The sequence below is a fragment of the Silurus meridionalis genome, chromosome 1, assembly GCF_014805685.1.
Source record: "Silurus meridionalis isolate SWU-2019-XX chromosome 1, ASM1480568v1, whole genome shotgun sequence".
Lineage (NCBI taxonomy): Eukaryota > Metazoa > Chordata > Actinopteri > Siluriformes > Siluridae > Silurus > Silurus meridionalis.
The window spans coordinates 16,204,024-16,232,007 of NC_060884.1; the positions used below are offsets into that span (position 1 = coordinate 16,204,024).

General features: G+C 37.4%; 1 protein-coding gene across 2 annotated transcripts in view; it reads right to left on the reverse strand.

The window, feature by feature from the left end:
- Positions 1–3,435: 3,435 nt before the first annotated feature.
- The window catches only part of ca16b (carbonic anhydrase XVI b), an 83,124-nt gene continuing 58,575 nt past the window's right edge, over positions 3,436–27,984 (reverse strand). The window contains exons 9-30 of one of the 2 annotated variants that reach the window (XM_046853858.1): positions 24,487–24,671; positions 23,395–23,503; positions 23,272–23,321; positions 22,433–23,165; positions 22,104–22,242; positions 18,849–18,887; positions 18,359–18,450; positions 15,309–15,400; positions 14,380–14,476; positions 12,749–12,831; positions 12,520–12,654; positions 12,276–12,410; positions 11,994–12,154; positions 9,822–9,957; positions 9,360–9,506; positions 8,202–8,289; positions 7,871–7,947; positions 7,567–7,695; positions 6,963–7,109; positions 5,392–5,534; positions 5,164–5,299; positions 3,436–4,397 (exon numbers count right to left, since the gene is read on the reverse strand). In XM_046853858.1, coding sequence (XP_046709814.1) covers positions 4,251–4,397; positions 5,164–5,299; positions 5,392–5,534; positions 6,963–7,109; positions 7,567–7,695; positions 7,871–7,947; positions 8,202–8,289; positions 9,360–9,506; positions 9,822–9,957; positions 11,994–12,154; positions 12,276–12,410; positions 12,520–12,654; positions 12,749–12,831; positions 14,380–14,476; positions 15,309–15,400; positions 18,359–18,450; positions 18,849–18,887; positions 22,104–22,242; positions 22,433–23,165; positions 23,272–23,321; positions 23,395–23,503; positions 24,487–24,671 — 3,200 coding nt within the window. In that variant the 3' untranslated portion in view covers positions 3,436–4,250. The remainder of the gene's footprint in view (positions 4,398–5,163; positions 5,300–5,391; positions 5,535–6,962; positions 7,110–7,566; positions 7,696–7,870; positions 7,948–8,201; positions 8,290–9,359; positions 9,507–9,821; positions 9,958–11,993; positions 12,155–12,275; positions 12,411–12,519; positions 12,655–12,748; positions 12,832–14,379; positions 14,477–15,308; positions 15,401–18,358; positions 18,451–18,848; positions 18,888–22,103; positions 22,243–22,432; positions 23,166–23,271; positions 23,322–23,394; positions 23,504–24,486; positions 24,672–27,984) is intronic. The other variant, XM_046853869.1, reaches the window with a different exon arrangement.

Sequence of the window (27,984 nt, forward strand, 5' to 3'; positions counted from 1 at the left end):
AAAACAATAAATAATACAAGCACGAGAGAAATGTTCAGGCCCACAATTAAATGCAAAAAACAACAAAATAAATAAAATAAAATGAGACCGAGGGAGACTTTTAGTGAGGTGCGTAATGACCATTTAACATTTAGCAGAAATTAACCAGAATTTTCTATGAGGGATCAAAACGCAAATTTGATTGAGGGACATGGGCTTAAAATAATTGTTGCATTTACGGAATTTCATCCAGAAAAACTTTAAATGATCTCATTTATACAATTGAGCAGTTGAGTGTTATGGACTTTGCTCATGGGTTCAGCAGTGGCAGCATTTGGCAGTGTTCACTCAGTGTTTAAGGCGATGAGAGTTTCACTGGTCTGTAATGTGCATGTGACAAGTAAACAAAACAAAAAACAAATTTCATAATTGGTTGTGCTGGGATTTGACCTCATGACCTTCTGATCAGAAGACCATTTACCAAACACCTCCCCATAAGAAGTTACCCAGGGTTCCGTTATGTTATTATGTACTAATATTAAAAATACATAATTCAATAAATAATTAACGTAACGTTGTAATCTGTTTAACTACTGCAGCTTTATTTTCAAAGTTCAGCAAAGCAAAGTACAATAAGAAACAATCGGTTTATTGTACAATAGAGTTCAATGCCTAACACATCAATTTTGTGACCTCCAATGAGAGATATATAGCTAGTCCTTATTTTCCAAACAATTTCCCAAATAGCAATTTTCCTCTATTTTTTCATTTTTTTTTTTTCATGTATGACACGACGAGCCAAATCAAAGCCTACATGCCCTAGTTTGGGAATCTCTGCTCTAAGCCCTGTAACTCGAAAGCTATTAAAGAAGCTGAATTGGCTCTAAAAGTGAACAGTCGTGCCTGAAGATGGAGCTACTGGATCAGTAAAACTTTTCATAAGCATGAGCTTTATGGGGAAGTTGGAGAGACATGCAATGTTCTGCAACTCTGACTCAGATTGATTATAACCTTCAAAATATAGACTTTTCCGATACTTATTCAAAACAACCTAGACACTTAGTTACACAACCCTCAGTCCAGTCCTGTTTCAGTTATGCTCAAATACTTACAAAACATACAAACAAACGAAAAAGACAATATATTAAGATCTGGTATATTAGATTGTGCATGTATTAACAATATGTTGTAAATATACTTTACATGGTGCATAGTTTTGCTGGCTTCTTCTTCTTCTTCTTCTTCTTCTTCTTCTTCTTCTTTCGGCTTCTCTCATTAGGGGTTGCCACAACGGATCATTCGTCTCCATACCCCCCCTGTCCTCTACATCTGTCTCTTTCAACCCAACTACCTGCATGTCTTCCCTCACCACATCCATAAACCTCCTCCTTGGCCTTCCTTTTTTATTCCTACTGGTGGCTCCATCCTCAACATTCTCCTACCGATATACCCTATGTCCCTCCTCTGCACATGTCCAAACCATCTCAATTTCGCCTCCCTCACCTTGTCTCCAAAACGTCCTACATGAGCTGTCCCTCTAATAAACTCATTTCTAATCCTGTTCATCCTCATCACAACGAAAACCTCAACATCTTCAGCTCTGCTACCTCCAGCTCCACCTCCTGTCTTTTACTCAATGCCACTGTCTCTAAACCATACAACATCTCAGGTCTCACCACAGTCCTATAAATGTTTCCTTTAACTATTGCAGATACTCTTCTATCACAAATCACTCCTGCCACTCTTCTCCACCCACCCCACCCTGCCTGCACTCTTTTCTTCACTTCTCTAACACACTAACCATTACTTTGCACTGTTGACCCCAGGTACCTGAACTCCTTCACCTTCTCCACCTTTTCTCCCTGCAACCCACCACTCCACTGCCCTCCCTCTTATTCACACACATGTTCTCTGTCTTACTCCTACTGACTTTCATTCACCTTCTCTCCAGCGTGTATCTCCACCTCTCCAGGCTCTTCTCAACTTGCTCCCCACTCCCATCACAAATCACAATATCATCCGCAAACATCATAGTCTATGGAGACTCCTGTCTGACCGGGTCCGTCAACCTGTCCATCACCACTGCAAACAGGAAAGGGCTCAGAGCTGATCCTTGATGAAGTCCAACCTCCACCTTGAACCTTCTTCTTAATTTTCACATTTGGTAAAATGTGTTATAGTGATTTTTTAAAGATTGTAGTAATGCCCACCCCCAACCCCCAATTAATAAATAAATAATTCAAATAGTTCTAGTTTATATGGTGACCATATTATTTAGATAATATTTATTTTTTTATGGGAGGGCTGTACATTTCATTTGTATATAAAAATTATATACAGTTTTATACAATAAATACAATTGATTGTCATATTTAAACACATGACTAATTGGAATTAGGTGTACATGGTTCAGCATGTATTTATATGTAAGGTTTGTATAACTTTATTTAACACTAGTGAAGATTTAATAGCTCTTACCTCACATACCAATTGTACAATTAGTGGACATTTCTTTGGCCTAGCATTTTTAACCAATCATGTGGGAAGAAGCCTCTTCTTGATGAGAGAGGTCAGAATGATGACTGATTTTGGAGGGGTAGTAACTAAAATAATCACTCTCTAAAAACTGTGGTGGGCAGAAAAGCATCGCAGAGTGCACTTTAGACCTGAGGTGGATGGATTAGCAGTGGTACAGCAGAAAACCCACTGAGGACTACAGTATATACAATATATCTATATTACCAATATGCATTCACTTGCTGGACACTTTAAAAGAAACACCTCTATACTGTACTGGATCATTCGTGCATGGATCCCAGCAGAGAATCTTATAGCAACAGCAGTGTGTATACAATACTGGTCAAGATCTTTAGGTAATGTTTACATTAATGTAAAAATGCAGAAAAGGTGAGATCTCAGTAAATGGCTTAAGAGCATGCAGTTTTTCTATGATTTTTATAAAGAACATTGTCTAGAATTGAAATACAGAAAAACATCTAGTGAACAGTAGTTGTGAAGTCAGAAACACCTTTTCAATAGGAGCAGTCAGAGGAAAATCGACAGACTGGTTCAGGCTGACAGGAAGGATACAGAAACTTAAATAACCACTCCTTACAACAACATGGAGCAGACAAGTGTCTCAGAAAATACAAAATGATCATGACTTGGCTTGCCAAACGTGGACAGCTGAAGCTTGGAAAAGGACCAAGAGTTCTTCGCCCACTATAAGCACTAAATCCTTTTTTTTTTTTTGCATTCACAATTCGAAACCCTATGTTCTAGTGGCTTGAGATGGTCCAACAAATAAGTCACTTTGGTGTTTTGTTTTTCATATTTCAAAAGGCAATAATGCTTTCAACATTCATATCAACAAGCATTAATTACCTGCCTTAAATATTGTCCATGAAGTTGTTAAATTTGAGTTATTTAAAATTTTTAAAAGAAGACAGAACACAGTTTTTATATCAATATATTTATATACTTTACAAAACAATAGAAATTCTACCAATAACAATATATGTTCACAGTTGGTGTATGATACCACATTGAAATCATGTCTATATAAGATAAACCAAGGGCACACGGTGACAGTCCATCAAGCACAGTTTAAGGATTCTCTGTTCAAACACATCTACTAACCCTGGTCATTAACTGCCAAGTTAATTGAGGTGTGCGTGAGCAGGAAATTAATATAAACTGGGCTGGAGTCCTGCATTTCAGGCTGCTGTTGTGCACCCCCTGAGTTAGATGGAACATGGCATATTTTAACATATTATAAAGAAAAACAGCAATCCAACAATTTCCTGTCATGAAGGTTGCATCATGAATGTGATAAAATGTACACGAGGAGCTTGGTTTTGAACAGTTTATGTGGGTATTAGGCAGCTATCTATGTGCTAGTGTGATGCTGACTTGCAGTTGTTTTCAGTCCATTTCCACTGCTTATTGTCCTTCCAGTAAAAGAACGAGCTCAATGGCCAGAGTGGGTGGAAATCATCTAGGCATCAGACAGTAACACTGACAATATAGTGCAAAGTAGACAGCTGCATTTTGTAGTGTGTAGGTGTGTTGGAGAATAAGTTGTGACACTCAGCAGGATAACAAAAAGCAGCAAAAATAAATATCAAAAGAATTTTTCATCAGTATACAAAAAGTCTTTTGACTTTTCTTTTTTCTTTAACTTTATCAACGAGTCTGGCAAAAATAAAGGCCTCAAGGAAATTCTGCCAAATGAACTCGTCCACATTGTTGTCTTGCGGAACCATCTCACTTCACACCAGAGACTCCATGCTCTCCGCTGGATTGACTTTATCTGTTTTTAGAACCCTCCTATGACTGTCCATATAGGAACAGAACATTTCACTGCCTGTACAACCAACCAGGCTGAGCATTGCTTTGTATAGATACTGATAGTGCTCCTGAAAAAAAAGAGGTAGAGAGAAATGACAGGTAAATACATATAAAAATATATTTAACATTTAGCTTTGAGCTATCAATAATGTCTCTGTCTGTCTGTCTGTCTGTCTGTCTGTCTGTCTGTCTGTCTGTCTGTCTGTCTATCTATCTATCTATCTTATATGGTTAATGTGGATATTCGTGGAGATTTGTGCTTTTTCAGAAAAAAGTAGTCGGAAAAGTCAGATAGGTAGGAGGCCTGGGGCTTAGTCAACATTCCAATTCATCCAAAAGGTGTTCAGTAGGGTTGAGGTCAGAGCTCTATAGCAGGCGACTCAAATGAGGAGAAATTTAATACTACCACATCCGAAGACATTTTAAACAATTTTGTACCTGCAAGTTTGGGCTAACAGTTTGGGGAAGAAAAGTTGGAGAAAAAGTAAAGTGTCCGAATACTTCTGTCTGTCTGTATATCTGTCTGTCTATCTACCCATCCATCAAAGCGTTAATTATGCATCCATCCACCTGCATTAATTAAAGGACAAATCCACCATCAATGGCTTACATATTCATCTTTTTAATTAACACTTCAATGGCATCCAAGATTTATATTCTAATAAATTTCAGAGTTAATTCTTGTTGAAGCTTTGACTTTTAGATTCTCAAATAAGATACTGATGCAGCAGCGCTTTACTTTACAAATAGTTCAATATAAACATTTTTATTGCATTTATCTATTATTGTATGATTGGAAAACACACAAAATTGTACTACTCTTAAAAAGCTTACAATGTCTGTGAAGACCCCTGGACGCATGAGATTGATCATCTTGGCCACCTGGTAGATGTCGACTGCACTCTCACTCTCCAACTGCTGACACAGGGTGGTGAGGGCACACAGCATTCCTGCAGAAACACCTCCAAACCTGCAAAATTAAAGCAGGAGGAGTGAGGTACCAGATTCTATATACAAGAGTTACTGTAACATCTACACATCCATATTGTGCAGAATACTCACTCATCATGTACAACAGTGGGACCGTCTCTGGTCATGGTCTCCTCTTTGATAATATTGATGAGCTCGAATGTACTGCTAACAGGACCAGTGAGTTCAGGCCAGTTTGGACACTGAAAATGGCGAACTTCGAGCACGTAGTCATCCTCAAACACACACAGAGAAACATAAGTGTAACTAGGACAGTTTTATTGTTTGATTAATAGCTTACTGTATCTACTGTTCTTTACACATATGACAACTAGTGTTTGAGGGATTGGTTTACTCTGAAGTGCCCCATGTGTGAATAAAATGTGCTGCTTTGTGATAGATTGGCAGGGTGCACCCCTATCTAATGGCTAGTATTATGCATCTGTGGTGAGGCTACTTGTCATTTCCTACCTCCAAGCAGTAAAAGTAACAAAAACATGCCCAGAATGACACCAAATCAACATCAGCACTCACACTGTTGCTGTTTATTTAACAAGGACAGTGTTGTTCCCACTAGGGGTTGACACGACAGATTATAGGCCCACATATTAGATTTGGCGTATGAGTTTTATAGCAAATACACTTCCTTACACAACCCTCCCATTTTATCCAGGCTTGGGACCAGCTCTAAGCTTTTGGTCGTATTAACCCCTCAGTGGCTGGGTTGGTCTCCTGCCCAGGAATCAAACCCAATGGCACATTAGTAGTAGTGTTATAAGATGATTTAACATGCAGAAAGAGTATTCAGTTCAATCTATAACAATGACCATATTAATAACTGTGATAATCATCACATTCATCACTCATATAACTCGCTCACTTGCTTCTAATGCTGTTGGTGCACGTTTTTCAATTTCACTCGTAAATGTTGCATGAATGCTTGATTTTTTACTATTGTAGATTAATACCAGTAACCACTCATGCTTGTAACTGTAACAGTGCAAGATGTATTAGCTGTTTATGGGGCTTACATGCTCTGACTGAGCAAACAAAAGACACACGTTTATGTAGGTGTCTCTGTTGTTTTCTATTTTTCCACTGTTTGGTAGACGCCCTTATACAAAACTGCACTTATCTCATTCATAGATAAACAAGTGAGCAGCTATGGTGTTAGGGGCCGTGCTCAGGGGCCAATGAAGTGGCAACTTGGTGTGGCTAAGATTTGAACTCACAGCCTTTGGATTCAAAGTCCAATGCCTTAAACATTATGATTTCACCTCCCCACTTCATTCCACTTCTTACTTTGAGGTGGGAAATGATTAAAGAACAACTTGCAATACTTACAAGGGTTATGGGTTATTTTTATTTATTTTTTCAAATATCTACCCTCTTCTATCTGTCCAATTCTATTTAACTAGAGTGGATAAACCTTATTGATTCTTGAAGTTTTGGAGGAGAAAAAACTAAAAATAGGATTTCTTTTTGTGATTCAGGAGGCGATGAATGTTGTGATGTTGCTATGGTGCTGTTAACACATCCAATAAAAATAATGCTTAAAACAAAGCTTATGTCGTCAATTTCGGAAAAATTTTTTCCTGTATGAAAGAAAATCAGATTGTTATATAGTAAATACAAGCATTTGTGTTGCTGAGAATATAAAGTACTTGTGTGGCCTCGAGGATAAAGTCATGGATGATGATCTGCCCTTCATTACACAGACACAATTTGTCAGTGTTGATGAGGGTTACAGTAAATGCTGCACAGCTCATGGGCTCTTCTCTGCTGGGCCAGTATACAAACTCATCCTCCGTCTGTGAGGATACACAAGCCACACAATCAGACATCACATTTGTTTTTATCTGTAGATATGATTTATTTGCCTTATTTTATAAAAATGTATCCTAAATGCTAGACTAGTACTATAAGCTTCAGTCCCCAGCTTACATATAATGCTAAAACCAGCATATAATGTACTGCATAGTGTATACTTTATATTATACTGTATACATTTAAACAATTTCCCTATGGGATCAATAAAGTATTCTGATTCTGTATGCAGGACTGTACGTTTGATATTAGCATCCCCACACTACCACACACATCTTGTGGTCTACGTAATACATTTTGTTATTGTTGAGTGCAAGCTGTGTTCCGATACAGTTCACTTATAATATTCTGGCTGCTTCTGAACATATTTGTTATTCTTATTAATTGGAAAGTTATAGAAACCGAGATAATTTATACTTAAATATCCAACATTCTACTTACTAGGCTGAGATTATCAGGCAGCATGATGATGATTTGAACGTTGTGATCCCAGATCATCCTCCAGAAGTCTGTGGTTGTGTGAGGCAAAGGATGCTGGGTAATGATGAACTCATTGCTCCTGTAGTAACCCTGTCACAATTCAACACATATTTTAGCTTTAGATTTATCTATGATCTAAGGTGTAATCAATCTAAAACACACACAAATGTTTGAATGTTTCAACTTTGGCCATGATAGGTGGTTAGTGTCAAATATGGTATTACATTTCTTATCCAGTTGCGACCAGAAATCATTTAGAATGTACCGTAATGTAAGAGGCATTGATGTATTCTGTGCCCTTCATTCCACGGAGAGGAGAAAGTTGGACCCGAGCTTGTTCCGCTACACAGAGAAAAGTAACACAAAACTGAAACCCATGCAGAGTACATCACACAACATTATGGCCACTTGAATGAAAAATGACATCCTTCTAGAGAAAGATAATTTTGTAATATTTGTGATTTGAAATTAAATCTAATTTGTAATAAACGCAGAAGCACAAAACGACCTTTCATAATTATGAAAATATGAATTTTATAACTCCAATTCTCATGTTGACATCCTTATAATGATGCCTAATATTTAATGAGACTCACATGGCACCACTGAGGAGTTTCGGTTCTTCTGTTTGTTGCAATCTTTCTGGGCAATGTAGCACTTCTGGATGTTACACTGCATCACCAGCTGAGAAGACGTATAACAATTAACCAGCAGGGGGAGCAAGTTAGTTTAACTGAGCAAAGAGTGGAAACATTGCAGCTTGCAGGAAAGCATGTTCATAAAGTCTAATAAAGCCACAATGAAGATTAAATATGCAGTATATGTCCATCCATTTTCTTATCCTACATAGGGTCACAGCAGGGGTGCCTGGAGCCTAAATCTGGAAACTTGGGAAAAAAGGGCTGGAGACACCCAGGATGTCGAACCAACCCACTGGAATGCACAATCCCACACACACACACACACACACACACACACACACTACAGACAATATTTAAACAAACTAATCAGCCTACAAAGCAGAAACTCCCAAAACACAGGGAGAACATGCAAACTCTGCGTATACATGGAGGTGGCAGAATTTAAAACCCCAACTCCAGAGGTCTGAGAGAAATGTGCTAATGCTGCCAAATTTTCCATTAGCTCAATCAGCAGCTCTTCCAACTGGGTACTGATATTGCCAATCATAGATTTTTCAAACGATATTGGCAATCAAAATGTTGATTTTTACCTACGTTTCTCTCTCAATATTAAAGCCTTTTCTGAGGATACTGCACATGAGACAGCAATACATTTTTAAGAGGGCATCATTCTAAGCACATACCATCACATTTTTGAAGCAACTGATCTTTACCAGTCCACTTGCACACGATTTGTAAGGTGAACTCACAGAAAACCCAATGAGACCCAGGGAGTATGAGCAAAAAAAAAAAAAAAAAATTGGCTTGCTAATAAACTCCCAGTAATACTCTAGACTTGAACCTGAAGTAAAAATATTTCACATTCAAACAGCTGCTTTGAGTATGTACAGTCACTTATAAAACACAAACAAATAAAATATCACAATATCTAATACACAAACAAATAAATATAAAAGTATGTTTGTTTAGTATTAATCCTTTTTTTTTTGTAAAATTGTGAAGCAGCAATGCTACTTATTGCATCACTATGCTACCCGGCATTTATGTAATATTTATTTGCAACTCTACGTGGGGAATTAGTTTGTTTTCCTTGATAGCAGATGGAAAGTTCACCTTAAACTGTTTCTCTATGTGAGAAGAGCCAGAAGGGCTAGGGGTGAGGATGCTGTTCACATAGCTGTGAAGCTTCCAGGCAGGAACTTCGGTATTTTTACCAAGCACCGCCTCCATCAACGCATCATGGATGAACACATACTGTTCCTGTAGAACACACACACACACACACACACACACACACACACACACAGACACACACACACACACACACAAACACCAATCTGAGACTACAGTAAGTTTGCCAGCAATATTTTTAGTTAATTATTTATTCACATTTTAATTTGACACAGTCCAGTGTACTTTGTTTTGCTTTGTAATATATTCTCAGGGTTCTAGTACCTATGCTGGCTCTGTATCACATAACCAATTACTGGTTTATATGCATACACACACACACACACACACACACACACACACACACACACACACACACACACACTACCACCACTACATACTCACCTCTGTCTGGACGAGGTAATTGCGTTGTGTGCGGATGTGTTTGAGAAAGCCAAAGACATTCACCGTGCCTTTATCCTTTATCTGCTGCAGCATGCTGTCGATCACAATATATGTGCCTGTCCTCCCAACACCAGCACTGCACAGACGAGAGAAACAGATGTAAGCTACAAATCCAAACCTGAGAACATTTTATAGCCATTCACTACAAAAGAGTGTATTTTTTCAAACAAAAATAACCCAAGCACAAGATATTAGGATTCTAATGGCCTTGACAATTAATGATTAGGAAAGTAAATTAGTAGAAATCAAATAAATCCTACAAACAGTTTACTACAGCAAAAGTAAGCGAGCAAATGGTTGCACAGGGTATCACAGGGGTCCCAGGAGTGCATTTGTTTATTTATTATTACCTACATACACATGACACCAGATTTTTGTCTTGCTATTTTCTTACTTGCACAAGCTAAATATAGTGCTGCATTCTTTACGAAAATTCTATGCCACCCTGACTATCTGTAATCACCTGATTTTGAAATGCCAATGCCAAGAAGGAAAAAAATATCTGTAAAATAAATCTTCTGTTTACAAAATGATAAAAGGTGCAGTTCTTAATGTGGAATGTGCTGTTTTACAGTTTTATATAATTTTTCATTTGTAAAGGATTTTAACTGATTGATAAGTATTTTGTATTCCAGTTTTGAATAATTTTTGGTTATTTTGTTTGATGTTTTCCTGTCATGTAAATGTAAAGATTTATTTTCTTTTACTCAAAGTCTGTATGCTGATGTTCAACAAATCATGTCATCAACAGTAAATGTCTATCAGACTTTTGTGCAGAATGCAAGCAAAATCCATTCCACCAACACACTTTTATCATTTATGTTATTATCTTATAGTCACCCTTTCACTGACCTACTCCAGGGGTTTGTGGTAAAAACACCAAAAATCTTTTTTTTGTCAAACTGGGTTTTTTTTTGGTAGTAATCTCAAACCTCTGGTGTTGTATTGCTCTACTATTGATCATATACAGAGCCTTTGCTGTGTTTCTTGTTTGCTCTTTTTGATTATTATTCTGGCTGGTTGTATTGTGCCCTACTGTGTTTGACTCTTGTCTGCTCTTTCATTCTGAGTTTTGGATCATGTTTGTCTGCTCTGTTTGCTTAGATTTTTTATTAAATAACGCCTCCAAAACGCAAATCCTCAACCTTCTACAGGGTTGCTTTTGATAGAACACTTAATATTTCTTGTTTGCACCCAAACCTACAAATGAATTGATTTGATACTTAATCAAATTATATTTTAAATATAAATAATTATTGCAAATCCCATTACATGTGCTATTATTGATATAGGAAATTTAATATTAATGCACAGAAATGTACAAACTGACTTTATATAATAAAACTAAATGACATCATGCAATTTATACCAAAAAGATAACAGGGAAGACATAAAATTGTATTATCTGGTAATGCATATGCTTCCTATTAAAAAGTTTATGCTTTTCAGAAAAATGGTGCAGTTGCCTGTCAGGAATGTCCCCAAATGCATGCAGAAATGCTTAGTTTGCATAAAAGATTGTAGAACAACGGAGTGTCCTGCCATATTGTCAGATTGTTAATATTTGTTTATATCCATCCATGTCCCGCCATTAGTTGTATCCCTCATGTGTTTATTGCTCACCTGTTTTCTGTTCCCCTCATGTTTGGTTGTCTGTGCAAATGATTTTGCACAGACAACCTGATGCTACCAAGCCTCTTACCTGTATCTGTTTCTCTGTTTTTATTCTTAAACTCTGTTTTCTGTTCCCGATTATTTACCTCAGCCTGGTTTTGACCTGTTTATTGATTAGCTGACTTCAACCTGTCCCTTGACCCTGATTTATGCTTTACATTTGTCTGCTTGCTCCTTTAATAAAACGCTTAAACTTCATCTCACTTCTCATTTCGTGTGTCCTATTCTGAAGGTCATATAGATCAGACCCTGAATTGTATGAATTTCCATCTCCAAAAAGATATACTTCATGTTCTGTGTGCAGCATTATGATCTTTTTATAATAGTCTCAACATTGAGGAGAATAAATATGCTTTCTTTTCTTAATCAGCCAAAAATATAAATATTACATATATTATAGCAACAGCAATAATAATTGCATTATAAACATAATCCTACCTGCAGTGTACCAGAAGAGGACCAGATTTTGGAGCACGAGCTGCAGAGGATCTGGCAATGAATGTGAGAACTGGCAGTGTGTATTCAGGCACACCCATGTCTGGCCACTGAGTGTAGTGATATTGAACCACTAATCTTTCACTCTGTCTTCCCTTTTGACTCTGCCAAAAATATATTTATATAAATATACAGAAAAACACATTTGCTTATATTGCCCTAACCAAAAGTAGAACCTACACACATGGCAAATCTATTATGTATCTTGCCAAAGCAGTGACTAACCTTTGTGACTCTGGTGTTGCGTATAAGAAAGTGGCGTAGTGTGTACCAGGCATGCATCTTAGTGCTCTTCAGTGTCACTACTATACTTCCATATTCTTCACTGTTCTCTGAGGGCCAGTACTGATCACATTTTCTCTGTGGAAAGAAAAAAAAGACAAAGGTCTGAGCAGGTGGTTACAATCCTATATTAAGGAGTTTGGCTACTCTTATAAGAGTGACTGGAATTGGGCTGTTGACTACTTACTCTGCCCTGCTCCACAAGATTGGTGATCATGACAATGACACTTATGCTTTGTTCCCAGACCATTCTCCAGAAGTCTTCAAACGTGGGTTTCAGTGGCCCCTGTGCAGCTATATATGCCCTTGGTTTGTTGTAACCCTTAAAGAGAAGAAAACTGTCTGAAAACCCACAAGCCTACACATGCACAAATACGCATATGTGCACACACAGACGCATACACACCCCTACTTACATCAACATAGTTTGCGTTGATGTAGTCAGTATGTTTGGAATCTTTTCCTGCCAACGAATGCAGCTTTACTCTGCTGTGATCATCTGTTGGCCAGACAAAACATGCAACCCATATTTACATCACAGCTTATTTCACACTTGTGCAAAGTATTCATTTGTGACGCAACTACAAACCCGTTTCCAAAAATGTTGGGACACTGTACAAATTGTGAATAAAAGAAGAAATGCAATAATTTACAAATCTCATAAACTTATATTGTATTCACAATAGAGTATAGATAACATATCAAATGTTGAAAGTAAGACACAATCCACTGTGCCGATCGCTGTTGCCGGCTAAAACTCTATATCTTTAACCATATCTAAACATGATCCAGAAGTGCAGGTGTTTTCTTTGGGCCAAGGCTCATTTAAAATGGACTGTGGCAAAGTGAAAATCTGTTCTGTGGTCTGACAAATCAAAATTTGAAGTTCTTTTTGGAAAACTGGGACGCCATGTCATCAGGATTAAGAGGACAAGGACAATCCAAGTTGTTATTAGCATTCAGTTCAGAAGCCTGCATCTCTGATGGTATGGGGTTGCATGAGTGCGTGTGGCATGGGCAGCTTACACATCCGGAAAGGCACCATCAATGCTGAAATGTACATCCAAGTTCTAGAACAACATATGCTCCCATCCAGACGTCGTCTCTTTCAGGGAAGACCTTGCATTTTCCAATATGACAATGCCAGACCACATACTGCATCAATTACAACATCAAGGCTGCGTAGAAGAAGGATCCGGGTACTGAAATGGCCAGCCTGCAGTCCAGATCTCTTACCCATAGAAAACATTTGGCGCATCATAAAGGGGAAGATGCAACAAAAAAGACCTAAGACAGTTGAGCAACTAGAAGCCTGTATTAGACAAGAATGGGACAACATTCCTATTCCTAAACTTGAGCAACTTGTCTCCTCGGTCCCTAGACGTTTGGAGACTGTTATAAAAAGAAGAGGGGATGCCACACAGTGGTAAACATGGCCTTGTGTCAGGGTACGGACCACGAACCAGAAGCGGGAGTAGCTCTTTTATGTTTATTAAAGCAATGAAACAACACTAGAGTCAGATAGAGTTACGAACCGTGAAGTGGAGTGAGTCCGGAAGACGGGTATGATCCTCGGAAGGAAAGTAATCCACGGGAGGGAAAGTAATCCATGAAAGGAGAGTAATCCACGGAAGGAGAGTAATCCATGGAACCAGCGGGGAATGCTGGCAGTCTTGAGTTAGGTCGTAGCCATTGAGTAGGTCCGACACAAGTGATATGGGAATGGAGGTTTATGTAGGTGAAGCAGTAATGAGAGACACCTGTCTCTCGTTAATGCCGGGAGCGGCAGAACGAGGCAGCGTGACACCCAACTTTTGTGAGATGTGTTGATGCCATGAAATTTAAAATCAACTTATTTTTCCCTTAAAATTAAACATTTTCTCAGTTTAAACATTTGATATTCAATAAAATATTGCAATTTTAAACTTTCACATCATTGCATTTTGTTTTTATTCACTATTTGCACAGTGTCCCAACTTTTTTGGAATCGGGTTTGTATATCGCAAATTGCCTTGTGTGCATACTAACATCTTTACTGAACACTTACAGGCCACTATGTTGATGTATCTGTTTTTATGCTTGTTCTCTGGGTGGTTCGAGTGCTCTGCCGTAATCTCTGTATCTCCCACAGAATGCTGAACGTCCTACAGAAAGAGAAAGAAAGGAATTATAATGATAACATATCTCCCCATGTTGCTCAAAAAGCAATGTTACCAAGTCAGTAACCTTGCACTTATTATTCATTTATTCATTCATCTTTAGTAAGCGGTTTATTCTCGTCAGGGTCAGCATGGATCCAGAGCCCATCTCTCAACCTTCGATTTGACAAACAAAATTTTCTATAGTACATACAGTAAGATGAATACATAAAGTGATAAAAAAAAAAAAGATAAAAAAAATAAACATATACAGACAAAATTCATTTTAAAATTGAGCTTGGAAAGAAACCTCTAGCTATTCCACCACTTAGCTTTAATCTTGATTGTAATTTGCATAAATTATCCAATTTGTCCAAATCATTTAATTAACTCATCAACGCAACTTTGACTACATTTTCTTCACCGTCACCATAATTACTACCCCAGTGTGCAGTGACAGTGCTGAGATTCATCTTACCATATGGCTAATAGTTTGTCTTTTGTCCTAACTGGGATGTTGCAGCAGATGTTTATTACTTAAACGGATCCCTTCTGTACGAGTATGTTTTGAAAACACTGTACGATGAAACCACTCAGGACTCATCCGTATGATGGTAGTGAGGATTTATTCGGAAGACGGCTGTAGAGGATTTATGTCTGAATAAAATAGAGCAGGCTGAAATTGAGTAGTGTTCCTGCAGTTAGAGCGTGGCTTTAATGAGACTCTCGTCTTTAATTAGCTCTCCATTTTTTCTTACATTTTTTTCTGGAACCGTCTGCATTATGATGAACATCGATGCACATGCACACAATTACACTCCAGTAAGTTCATACTCACATTAAATTCTTGAGAGAAGCCTTGTTGGTTATTAGAGTACAGCTCCATTACATGTTTGATGAACTGTCTAACTGAGAGTGCTTCTAGGTCATCTGAAACGAAAACGTGCACACACACACACACACACACACACACACACACACACACACACACACACATTTACCAAATGCCAATCACTTTTAGTATTTTAGCACTATTTTACAATAAAGCATGTTGGAACAATTCTCCAGTTCAAATTTCCTAATTCCCTAATAATTAAGCAAATCAGTACCTATAATGTAGTACCGTAATTTTGGACTATAACACGCACCCATATATAAGCCGCACCCACTGAATTTTACAAATATTTTTATTTTAAACATAAATAAGCCGCACCTGTCTATAAGCCTCAGGTGTCTACACTGAAACTAATGAACTTTACACAGGCTTTAACGAAAGACACGTTACACACGGTGTCTGTGCTTATATGATTTCTGTTGCAACTGGAGTTAGTGAGCTCTCTCTTAACCCAGACTCAACGCGTTACAGCGGCTTGTATTTAAACAGTAGCCTACCAAGAAATGTATTGTTCACTGTCTTCCTCCTTCCTTTCACAACTATTTCTCTCGGGAGTTTATCTTTTAACATCATCGTGCGTTTAAAAAAAACTTTTTTTCTCCCGATGCCGTGCAGCTCAGAACACAGGTGAGGTGCGTTTTTTCATTGGTCTAATGTTATGGGGTTCAGTTTTTTGGATTGAAGTTTGTGAGACCGGGAAAAACCCAGGAAAAATTCATAAATAAGCCGCTTCGTTGTTTAAGCCGCGGGGTTCAAAACGTGGAAAAAAGTAGTGGCTTATAGTCCGAAAAATATGGTACATCACACATGCAGTTACTATTAATTGTGAAGATCATTTTGTGAAGTATTTTTACAAAAACATTCAAAGTAGGACTAAAAAAAACAAAAGACAATATATAAATGAAAGTTTCACATTTTCTTTTTAGTCTTGTTAGCTGTAGCATTTTCTTTCCTCAGGACGAAACTTGATGCACGTGTGTATTTATACTTTATTCTCCTGAGCAGAAAAATGGTCCAAGATCAAAAGGGCAAAATATTAATCCTTTTTTTTGGTTTTAACAACAAATCATCGCAAACACATGAAAGTTCCTCGATATAGACTTTTCCCTCATTTGATTTCTTTAAATGGTTATGTCTTGTAGATAAACATGCATGTAATTAATGTTGTTCCCTTTCATATTAATGAGCTTTAAAAGGATGAAATATTTAATTAATTTGACAACATTTTTTGTTTGTGTATAAGAAGACTATATAAGTACATTTCTAGCTGTTACCGAAATATTCCCCTACATCAAAAGTAAACAAGCAAATGGTGGCACAAGAAGTCTCAGGTGGGCATTTATTTAATTTCTGCACATTTTCTGACCAATTACTTGTTATTAAGACCAATTAAAGCTTAATATTTCCCTTTCGATTTCCATTTCTCTTTCTCTTCCATTTCAGCTGACACTGTTTGAACGCTGTTGGCATCAGAGGTGCAAATGTGTGAGGGATGTTTAATATAAAACAAACTTGACATCTCATTATTTTGACAGCATAAAAAAAGGAGGTTTTTTATTGTTCAGTTTTATTCAAACGACAGAAATTAGGTTCAACAAATGTACACTGTCTTTGATCATTTTAATCGTCTTGTACAATCTTTGAATAGCTTTCAGGCTTGGTACATCATGCTGCAAGTGCTAATTTATCTTGTTTGCATAGATAACACCCTGTATTTTTCCACTTGTAGGCAACCAAAAAAAAGAGAAAGAAACACACCTCTGTGAATAATGCAAGTAAATGAACTTGTGTATTTTTCTTTCTGGTACATATTATAAAACTTGTAATTTTTTCTCGCCACAAACAATTTTTTTTATTAATCGAGGCCTATGTGTGCAAGCAACGGTTCATATGGAATGCTGCTGAATAAACATTTGCAAGATAATATGTACAGAGATTCTATGTATTCATGAATTCTGCTCAGTAAACTGAAGCTGTGACAAATTCTGACAAATGTGGGAATGCTGGAAAAAAATTTGCAGTAATACCAGGCACATATGTAATATTTGGTTGGTTCTTCTAAAAGACCTGTAATGCGCCAACAATTGGTTCCTTATACACTTCATTATGAAGCTGAGAAAGAGGGCTTCTCAGTCCTATGAGGCTGGTGTGATCTGTTTATGGCTGCCTGTCCCAGCACTGAACAGCAGGAGGTACTGATTGTGGGTGATATTTAGAGGGCAGCATCTGTGTATTGGGAACCTCATCAGTTACCCCTGAATAAACAAGGTCTGTGTTATTGGCCATTGTTATATATAATGACCCATATGAAGACATGGCTCATTGCTGAGCGGAAGCATAGTCTGACAGCTGAGACCTTTATTTGATTAGGCTGTGATGTATTAGAATTTGTGGCCTTAGCTGTGGTTCTTTATAATTAATGCTACATTTAGTAAATTGGATTTGTTATAAAAAAAAAAAAAAAAAATATATATATATATATATATATATATAAAAGCTTAAATAAAAGCAAGAGAGAGAAAGAGGAAGAGTTTAACAGGGCTAGTTTGATTCTCCACTTACCGGGACATTAAACTATCACCTAAAAAGTGGCGCACTCTTAAACCGTAATGGTTGATTTTACTATCCCTGTGTACACCAATAAAGGCCTGTCACTCCAGATAAAAGAAAAACCTTAACAAAAGGAGTTAGGAAAGGAGTATAGTTGGCACAGCTGCCGGGTGATTTAACACAATCAATTGCATAGATATACCCATTTTTAGTAACAAGATTTTATATTTATATATTTTCTCATTTGTAAAAAAGCAGTGTCTGTGTGTGTGTCTGTGTGTGCATGTGTGTGTGTGTGTGTGTGTGTGTGTGTGTGTGTGTGTGTGTGTGAGAGAGAGAGAGAGAGAGAGAGAGAGAGAGAGAGAGAGAGAGAGAGATTTCATGTGTGAGAGGGATTTTGTATGTGGCTATACATGTTAAAAATGCACAAAAGCATGACTCACCAGCTATTAAGAATCCAGTTAAACTCTCATTGTGAATCACTTGAGGGGAGTTCCTGTCCTCTATGTACATATGAGCATTCTGGAAAAACTTCCTAAGAAAACAGTGATTAAGTTTAGCCAAGCATCTTTCAAACAATCCCAATCCCAGTGTCTAAATCCCACACCAGAGCTTTTCAGCATTTCTACTTAGAATTTCTTTGAATGCAAGAACTTCAAGTTAACAGCAGGTGTACATGCTCTTCAAAAAGAACAAGTAAAGACTGACAAAGCCTCTGATGGCTGAAGAGCAAGAGAACCGTTTAGGCATTTTTAAACACCACAAGTTCTGGCTCAGTGCAGCTTTTCAAGCTCCTTTGGTTTGGCACTCACACTAGACAGTAGTCTACTCCCTTAAAATGATCTTACTATAGTGGAAAAGAAAGGAAGCCTTCATTTATTCGCAATAGTGTAATTATAGATATTACAGAAATGCTTTTAAAGAACACCTTACCTGTAACTAATGCAGAGCAAAGAGCAGATGCTATTCATCCTTGAGAGGTGAGATGAAGAGAGAAGAAAAGATGGGTGTTAGAACAGAGAGAACAAATGAAGAGAGGGGGATGCAAAGAAAGAGGAGGGCCCTGGGCATCACCACCTATACCTCATTTATATTTATGACTCACCCTTTAGAAATTATGTTTTATTTTTATTTTTTTTTCTATGTGAGATTGCTTATGTATTCTATGTTCAGATTACAGGGTGTTTAGCACAGCACTTCTTTTTTTTATCTGTCTGTCTTACCAACAGGAGTAATCTATGTATCTCTGAGCAGACTAACAAAAAAAGGCTCCTAGCCATTCAGATGGATTGTAGCTCACATAATAAACTGATTACCCTATTGACTTGACCGCTTCAAAACTTTATTCCAGTTAGTACAGCATACTTTCTGATAGCAATTTGTAATTGAGTTAAAAATTGTAAAAGATTTAAAAAGAAACAGAGAAAGAGGGAAAAAAGAGAGAGAGAGAGAGAGAGAGAGAGAGACAGGGAGAGAGAGAGAGAGAGAGAGAGAGAGAGAGAGAGAAAGACAGGGAGAGAGAGAGAGAGAGAGAGAGAGAGAGAGAGAGAGAGAGAGAGAATGAATATGACAGTCATTGCAAAGCAAACATCTTCCCTGAGTGAAACAAGGCTAATGCCCTAGTACATGAGAATAGAGCCGTGCTGTATGGCACAGTAGCACACTATAGAGGACAGTATGCTCTGACATCATAATGATAAACCAAACATATTCCATCCTCTCTTGGAAGCTGTCAAATTTCCATATGCCTCCCTTTCATTCAGTTGAAAGATAATCGGTCATTAAATTCCTGACAAGCCTATTCAACCAAATCACCATTTCATTCACTTCACCATTACTTTTTTCCACTAAAGCCAGATTGCCAATTACAGAGATGAGATTAACAAAATAGGTTTCACACAGATAATGATAAAATTAGGAGTGTCGTCCCCCCATCCCCCATCAACTCTTATTATTTAGAAATCATTTGCCTGGATGGAATAAGCATACATGGTTGCATTGTTGCAAAAATAATCCTGAGTAGTCAGATATGTTATGCTCATTTTGGCTGTAAAATCTATATTCATTCATCTTCAGTTTTCTTTGGTCGGGGTATGGCAGGTACAACCACGAAATCTTGGGACAATATTTAAATTTGAATAAAATGAAAACTAAAAGACTTTCAAATCACATTAGCCAATATTTTATTCACAGTAGAACATAGAGAACATAACACATGTTTAAATTGAAAAATGTTACACTTTTATGCACAAAATGCGCTAATTTGATGCTTGCTACAGGTCTCAAAAAAGTTGACAACAAAGGGCTGAAAAAGCCAGAAATTTAGAAAATATTCAGCTGGAAGAACATCTAGCAACTAATCACGTTAATTGACATCAGGTCTGTAACATGATTAGCTACAAAAGGGATGCCTTAAAGAAACAGAATCTCTCAGAAGAAAAGATGGGCAGTGGCTCTCCAATCTGTGAATGAGTGCATAAAAAGATCATGGAATACAACGTTCCTTAACATCATGACATCATGAAAAGATTCAGAGAGACTGGAGAAATCAGCACATAAGACAGAAGACCTTTGTTGAATGCCTGTGGTCTTCAGACGACACTGCATCACTCATCGGGATGATTGTGTCATTGACATTACTAAATGGGCGCAGGAATATTTCATATTCATATATTTTTAAATATTCCAGAAACCACTGTCGTTAAACACCATCCGCCTTGCCATCTTCAGATGCCAACTAAAGCTCTATCATGCACAAAGGAAGCCACGTGTGAACGTGGTCCAGAAGCGTCGTCGTGTCCTGTGGGCCAAAGCTCAATTAAAATGGACTGTTTTAAAGTGGAAAAGTGTTCTATGGTAAATCCAAATTTGACATTATTGTTGGAAATTACGGACGCCGTGTCCACCAGGCTAAAGAGGAGGGAGACTTTCCAGCGTTTTATCAGCGTTTGGTTCAAAAGCCAACATCTCTGATGGTATAGGGGTGCTTAAGTGCATACGGTTTGGGCAGCTTGGATGTTTTGGAAGGTACTATGAAGGTTGAACGGTATATAAACAACAGCATGGCTTCGTGGTAGAAAAGTCCCGGTGCTAAATTGACCAGAAAAATACACCAAATACGACCAAAAACCCTTCCGCAGCTGGAAACCTTTAACAGGCAAGAATGGGACCAAATTCCAACAGCAAAACTCCAGAAATGTATAACCTCGATTCCCAGACATCAGAGGAGATGCTACACCATGGTAAACATACCCCAATGCCAACTCTTTTGAGATCAAAAACAGGCATCAAATTTAAAATGAGCTAATTTTGTGCATAAAAGTGTCTCTGTTTAAACATTTGTTATGTTCTATTGTGAATACAATATTGGCTCATGTTATTTGAAAGTCTTTTAGTTTTCATTTAAGTTTAAAAAAAAAAAAAAACGTCACAACATTTCCGGAATTCGGGAGATGTAACCACTTGGGATGGAAGGTCATTCAGAGCCAGGCATTAACAACACACATCATATCTAAGAGGAATTTACATCTGGCAGTCTGATTACTTGCATGTTTTTGGGAGGTAGAAAGAAACCCAGACAACCTCAGGCAGAACATACAAAACTCATATAGGCAGCAACCTGTATTAAATCTAGGAGTTAGAAGTGATATAGCAATATGATATCTTGTCTTGCTCCGCAAAATTTACATTTAATCAATTGGTTGGTGGTTGTCTCCAAAGCAATTTACAATGGAAGTTAAAGCTCTTGCTCAAGCGTCAAAGAACTTTCAACTTATGTTTAGTAGCCTTTTTAGTAGCTTAGTTGCTATTGACAAATAGACGTCCTAATACATGACAATTGCTAGTATTTCATAGTTCTCTCCATAATGGCATCTTCTATTCATCACAGCTGGTGCGTAGGCCTCACATATTGCGCACAGCTGGGTCCCTCTTTTATAGGCTCATGGGTTACCAAGGTTTCTCCATCCTACACATTTATGGATAGGTGTGGCCATAATGGGGGTGAGAAAATGTGAATAGAAGAAGCTCCAGTCAAAATAATGAGCAAGATCATGGAGACAGAGCATAGATTATAGTAGGAAAAGAATATATTGACTTAAGATGATGGCATAATTCAGATGTTTTTAACAGGTGTGTTAAGCTAGACTGACATTCCCTATATATGAAAGACACTATCGGTGATCTTACCTCCAGTAGACCAGGACAGCTAGCAGCAAAATTAAGCAGATCAGCATAAGAGCCGATATCACCATTAAAGGGATAATCCATTCCATCTGGTTTGCTGAGGATGTGGGATCCCTGGGCACCATAGACATGCTATTTTGGTCTAAATGGTGAACACAGGCAAAACTCACTTTAAAAAAAATATTTCAGCTCTAAGTTTTAAAAGAACCTTTAAACAAAGTTTAGTGACAAAAAAGATAAACAGACATTTTTAAGACCGTCCCCCTTTGGCTATCCCTGAGTTCTATAATGTAAGCTAGAACGTGATCACAACTTTTATACATCTCACTCACCAGTGTGGATGTAGACAGGCCAGCCACTTTTCTCCTTATTAGTAAGTTTTGTGGCCTGAGTGGGACTGCTGGCAAGCTGCATATCTGTTGTGCAATTTTCTTGCAGCCAAGTTGTTTGGCTTACGTCTCCTCCTGAAGGTCTTAGAGTAACGGTATAGATTTTCTCCTCTGGGGCTATAGGTGGTACTGTGGAGACTTCTGTATTTATATGCTCACCTTCTTGCCCTCTCTCTCTAGATGGTGAAACAGAAGAAGCTGGCTCTTGAAATGTGGTCTGCTCTTGTTTCTTCTCATTTACTGTCACATTTTTCTCTTTCTTTTTCTTTTCTTCCACCCTATTTTCCTCATTATCATCCTCCTCATCGTCTTCTTGTTTGTGCTCTTCATTGTCTAGCTCATTAGTTATTTCTCCCTCTTCTGTAGGGAGAGGCTTGTTCCCATTCTGTGTGGTCTTGGATGCAGGAGAGACTGGTTGTCGTGTTGGTGCAGGGCCTGAGCTGGGAGAATGGGTGGGCCAAAGGGATCCAGGGAGGGAGGAAATCACACCACCACTAAAGCCAAGGCCAGCCAACAGTGTGCTGGTGACCAGAGATGCCATTGTGGTCTGCCCTCCACTGGATGGCGGCCCCATGCCTGTTGCAATGGACACAAAGGAGAAAGGAAGACCAGAAGATGACCACGTAGAGGAGCCAGAGCTAATGGGTGCCATGTCTGAAGAGGAAGATGCAGTGGGCTGAAAAAGGGCAAGATGAAAAAATGAGAAATGATTATTTTAAGGTGCTCTCAGAGCTCACAGTGTTAATTTAGATAGATATATCACCAACTACACAGCAACTCACCATTCCAGTTTTTATAATTCTTGTCCCTTCAAAAATACTTGTGGTATTTGCTGAAACAACACAAATTGAAATTTAGTTGGTGTAATAATTATGATACAAAATAAGACAGATAAATTTACTTACCTTTGAATAAAAGTGTTTGGCTAAAGTCACTGCGCTGGTCTCTCTGACATAAGGCTTGTACCCTAAATAGATACAGAGCATCTGGGGACATGTGTGTGATCACTGCTCGCTGGAGACACACAAATATAAACATACAAACAGTAATTAGGCATCATTTTAAAACTTGTGAATGACAGGGTAAATAGCATATGGAAACTGAGTTTGAGTATTAACCTTCAAGATTCTTTAAAATATATTTTTCTAAACACACAAGCATGACAATGTGTCACAAACTGACAAGACAGAAAATTGACAAAATGTAATTTTCTAGGACACATTCTGGATGCAAATTCAGATTTATGTCAACATCATGCAGGCCAAAATTGCATTTATTCCTTAAAATTTCCTGATCATTCAATTACAATTTTAGGTCCCAGAAATGGGAAAGCTGTGTAGGATATTCTCCTATAACAAAATTGGTCTTGACTCTGTAATGTAGACAACACCCCTAGCTCCAAATTGAAATAAAAATGTAAATTCTGTGCAAAAATGATTAGGGAGACAGAATGTGTTGGAGTCGAGAGCTGTAATTGGGCTTTGGCCGTAGTGGATGGATTTCTCCAATTGAACCCAAATCTAATTCGTCCGAGCCAAGGGAAAAAAAAAAAAAAAAAAGATTGGCAGCTTTCATCACAGAAGTTTCCTGGCTTGTCTGGCCCATCCTTGTTGTCATGGATACCACATGTAGAAGACCAAGCTGACACTGTGACTGATGGAGTGAAGAGTTTGGGGCTGTCTCATTCACAAGATGCCCAGAAAGGCAGAGCACATGTCTAATTCTATCTGCTGTGCAGAGTTTTAATGGTATCTGTAGGGCTCCACCTTTGGCTTGGAGGACTACTTGGCCATTTTCATTAGCTGCTTCTTGGTGAATGTCTGTTACAGTGATTGAGCTAATATTGACACTCATACCAATTTTGGAGGGCTAAGCTTGTCTTCGAATAACAACCAGGATTAAGACAACAATAACCTTTAGTCCCAAACGGTTCATTGCTTGCTGTTAGTTATATTCTTGACGCTTGACTGTTCATGGTTATGAACTAGGACACTCACAGTGTGGTGCTCGCTGCTCTGGGTAAACATCTTCTCAATGGTTACATCATCCTTGGCCCAGCTGTAGGTAACAAGAAAGCCCACAAGGGGCGGGTGGTAGATAATGGTAGGTCGATCCCAGGTCAGCACCATTGCTGTTTTGTTCAGAGGGCGACCCTTCATGTTGTCAGGAATGCTGCTGCACACTGAAGTGAGAGAGAATGGGAGGGAGATAGAGGGACAGAGACAGAGAAAAAAAGAATTAGATATCAATAACAGAAAAAAAAACAAGAACATCTAACTTGAGATCCTGTGTCAACAAGAATGTAGAGAGCTTTTCTCATTTGATTAAGGATGGTGTGATTGAAGATAAATGAAGCAAATTATAGACGGAGCACATCCATGATCTCAGACACATAGATCCCTGACTACAGACTGAAGGGGCAGCTGAATCTTTTATTGCTGTCTGACTCACCATAGTGGTCTAAGCAGACCCTGCTACAAAAAGCAAAAAGATTTCATTTCATACTGTCTCCAAGCTTTCAAACCTTTTTAGAGTGCTTGTTTGTGTGTGTACATTCATATGAGTTTGTAGGAGAGAGTTTTTGCTATGGGTTTTTAGCAGATATGAGAACCTGAATTATAGCGTTGGTGATTCACAACTTGACTTGTTCACAGAAATTGTGAACTTTTGTAAACCCCTTCTTTTAAAAATTCTTTTACATTTTTTATTTAAAGGCTTTCTAAAGACTCAACACTTCATATTAACTACATTATAGATAGCTCAAACCTCGAACAATAAATAATTTTTAGCCTGAGGTATAAGTCATGCACTTTTGACAACAGAGATAATATTGCAGGTCCCTGATATCTGGACACTGGAGGGATGACTAAAATACCCCTCCTTTTACATGCAATTTATACTACGATCGCAGGTTATTTTGCTGTTCAGATAACAAAAACATGAGCAAGAGAGTAAATCATCACAACATCAATTCAATGTCCATTATTTTAAGGACAATGAATGATGTTTTTGTTACAGACATCATAGAAAACACAGTTGTTGTGTATCAAAAGAGGATGAGGATTAAGTATAATAACAATAGCATTACCAGTGATGATACAAGCCATTTTGCTTCCCTTATCATTTCTATTGGTCAGAGAGGACCATATACTGTATGTGATTTATTATACTGGACTCGCTTCAGTGGCTACTGTTCAATTTTAAAACCAAACACTTGGAGTGCTTTTCTAAAAGGCTGTTGAAAATATCGCTCTCTAATTCCTTTTTTACCCCCTCCTATTTAGCATTAATGCTTCTCTTTATTTATTTACATTAAATACCTACTTTTTGATCCTTGTATATGTTTTTACTTGATTTATGTCTGTGTTTGGGGTTATTTATATATTGGTTTATTATTATTATTATTATTATTATTATTATTATTATTATTATTAGTGGTAGTAGTAGTAGTGATCGTACTAGTGGTAGTAGCAGAGGAGGTAGTAGTAATAGTAGTTGTTTGTCCTCTGGAGCAGTTTATAAGTAAATACTGTACGGTACAACAGAGCAAAACAAATAATAATTGCTTGCTTGTTTTGTTGATAAGAGCCCTTAAATTGGTATATCTGCATAAGAAAGCACTCAGCAATTCAGTGATAAACACGTCTGCATATGGATGGAGGAAAGCAATATATAAATATAAAATATAAAAAAAATGTGGAAATTTAGAACAAGAGGTGATTAAGGAAAGGCCATAATCTGTGTAAGTTGGCCTCCCTGGAGCTCCATCAGGATGAGTGATTTAGCAAGAGACCATTATCTTCATCTGTTCAATCGACAGCTTGATTTTTACTGCCGCTGTACAGCAGTAATAAGCCGGGCACAGCAGAGCCAAACACTGCGAGAAGCACAGTTTTAACTTTTTAACTTAAGTAAGATAGGGTTCTCCATTTCAATGCTGATGCAAGAGTAATTTGTTGGTTAATGCTGTCATGTTGCTATTTTGGTTGGGCGCAAGCCACATTTTTGCAAACTCCTGCTTTTTCTGTAGTTATAAATTAATGTGGGGCAGCACAGTGGTGCAGTGGGTTGATCAACGCTATAAAGCAATTATAGAAAATTAATAAATTAACAAATGAAAAAATAAATAAATGAATAAATGAAAATTCTCACTTGAAGCAAGGTAAAACAGCATTAAAGGTAGTGTACCATTCAAAATCCACTAATAGTTCACATACAGAGACATTTTCCTGAGAGAAGTCTTGTCCTATTCTTAAATTGTTTCTAGAATTAGTAATAAATGCAACTGAATTACTGGAAACTTATTTTATTTGTAACAACAAGAAACACTGGCATTTCAATCTACGTTAGCTGTGAGACATATCTAAAAAACCTCTACAGAAATCCATCAAAATATAAAATCGATCTATGAAAAAATCCAATTAATTTACATAATAATTAGCCCTATCAATATTGTAAGTCTGGCTAATCAAAGTCACTCAGTCATCATTTTGCTGACCCTCATCATTTCTCAAATTATGGCTCACTTTAACTTTCTTGGATAACCTTCAGTTGATTAAGTTTAAGCCTGCTCTCAAATAATGTCAACATCATTTAATGTCTAAATTATTCTATACCTTACACAAGTAAAACTTTAAATGCTTCAAAAAAAGTTTTAAAGTGTAAAGGCTTTTTTTTTTTTATTGCTGCTGGAATTGGTGTGAAGCTAATTATGTAAATGAAGCTCTCAGGCACAGGGCTTTAATTCTCTCGCAACATGTAGCAAGTTGTTTCAAAAACAGACGTGGCAAAGATCATGCTATGCAGAAAATGCTTTAAACAAATGTTTTTCCTTGGAATGCAATCTGACAAAAAACAAGTACATATATGCAGCAATATTGTGTTTTTTCTTGGGAACAAACAATTAAAATATAGCCCATAGACATATTGGATACAACAGAGCATTTCAAGAATCATGTATTTTTATTGCATTTATAGTAAGAAACTACCCTGAGGGGAAAATGTGCTCTGTGTGTGTTTAGTGCACAGCTGGAGAACTCCGTCATTCTGTTTACATTTATCACTGACCTTCTGTGAGTTATTTTTTTAGTGCCTCTGAATAAGCCTGTTATTTTTATTTATTTTTTACTAATAAAAAAAAAAACCTTCTGTGTTGTTTTAATGGGTCTTGTGGATTATGTGGCAAAAAAAAATAAACAAGGATGAACTCAAGTCTCTATTTCTCTGTCACTGGCAATAAATCTAATGACAAAGATGAAAAAAAAATGTATTTGTAAAAAGAAGCATGGATTTAAAAATCTGTAAATGAAAGTGAATGTTATGGGAAAAACTTCACAGATAGTAATTGAGAGGATAAGGAGCTTATCTGACTAGTTATCACAACAGCACTCGACATATATTGTGACAATGAAGCCTATTCATTCTAACTTTACATTTTATTTACTGTGTGATTGTCATGAAGAGACAATAATATACAGCATACCAGTCTCATGCCA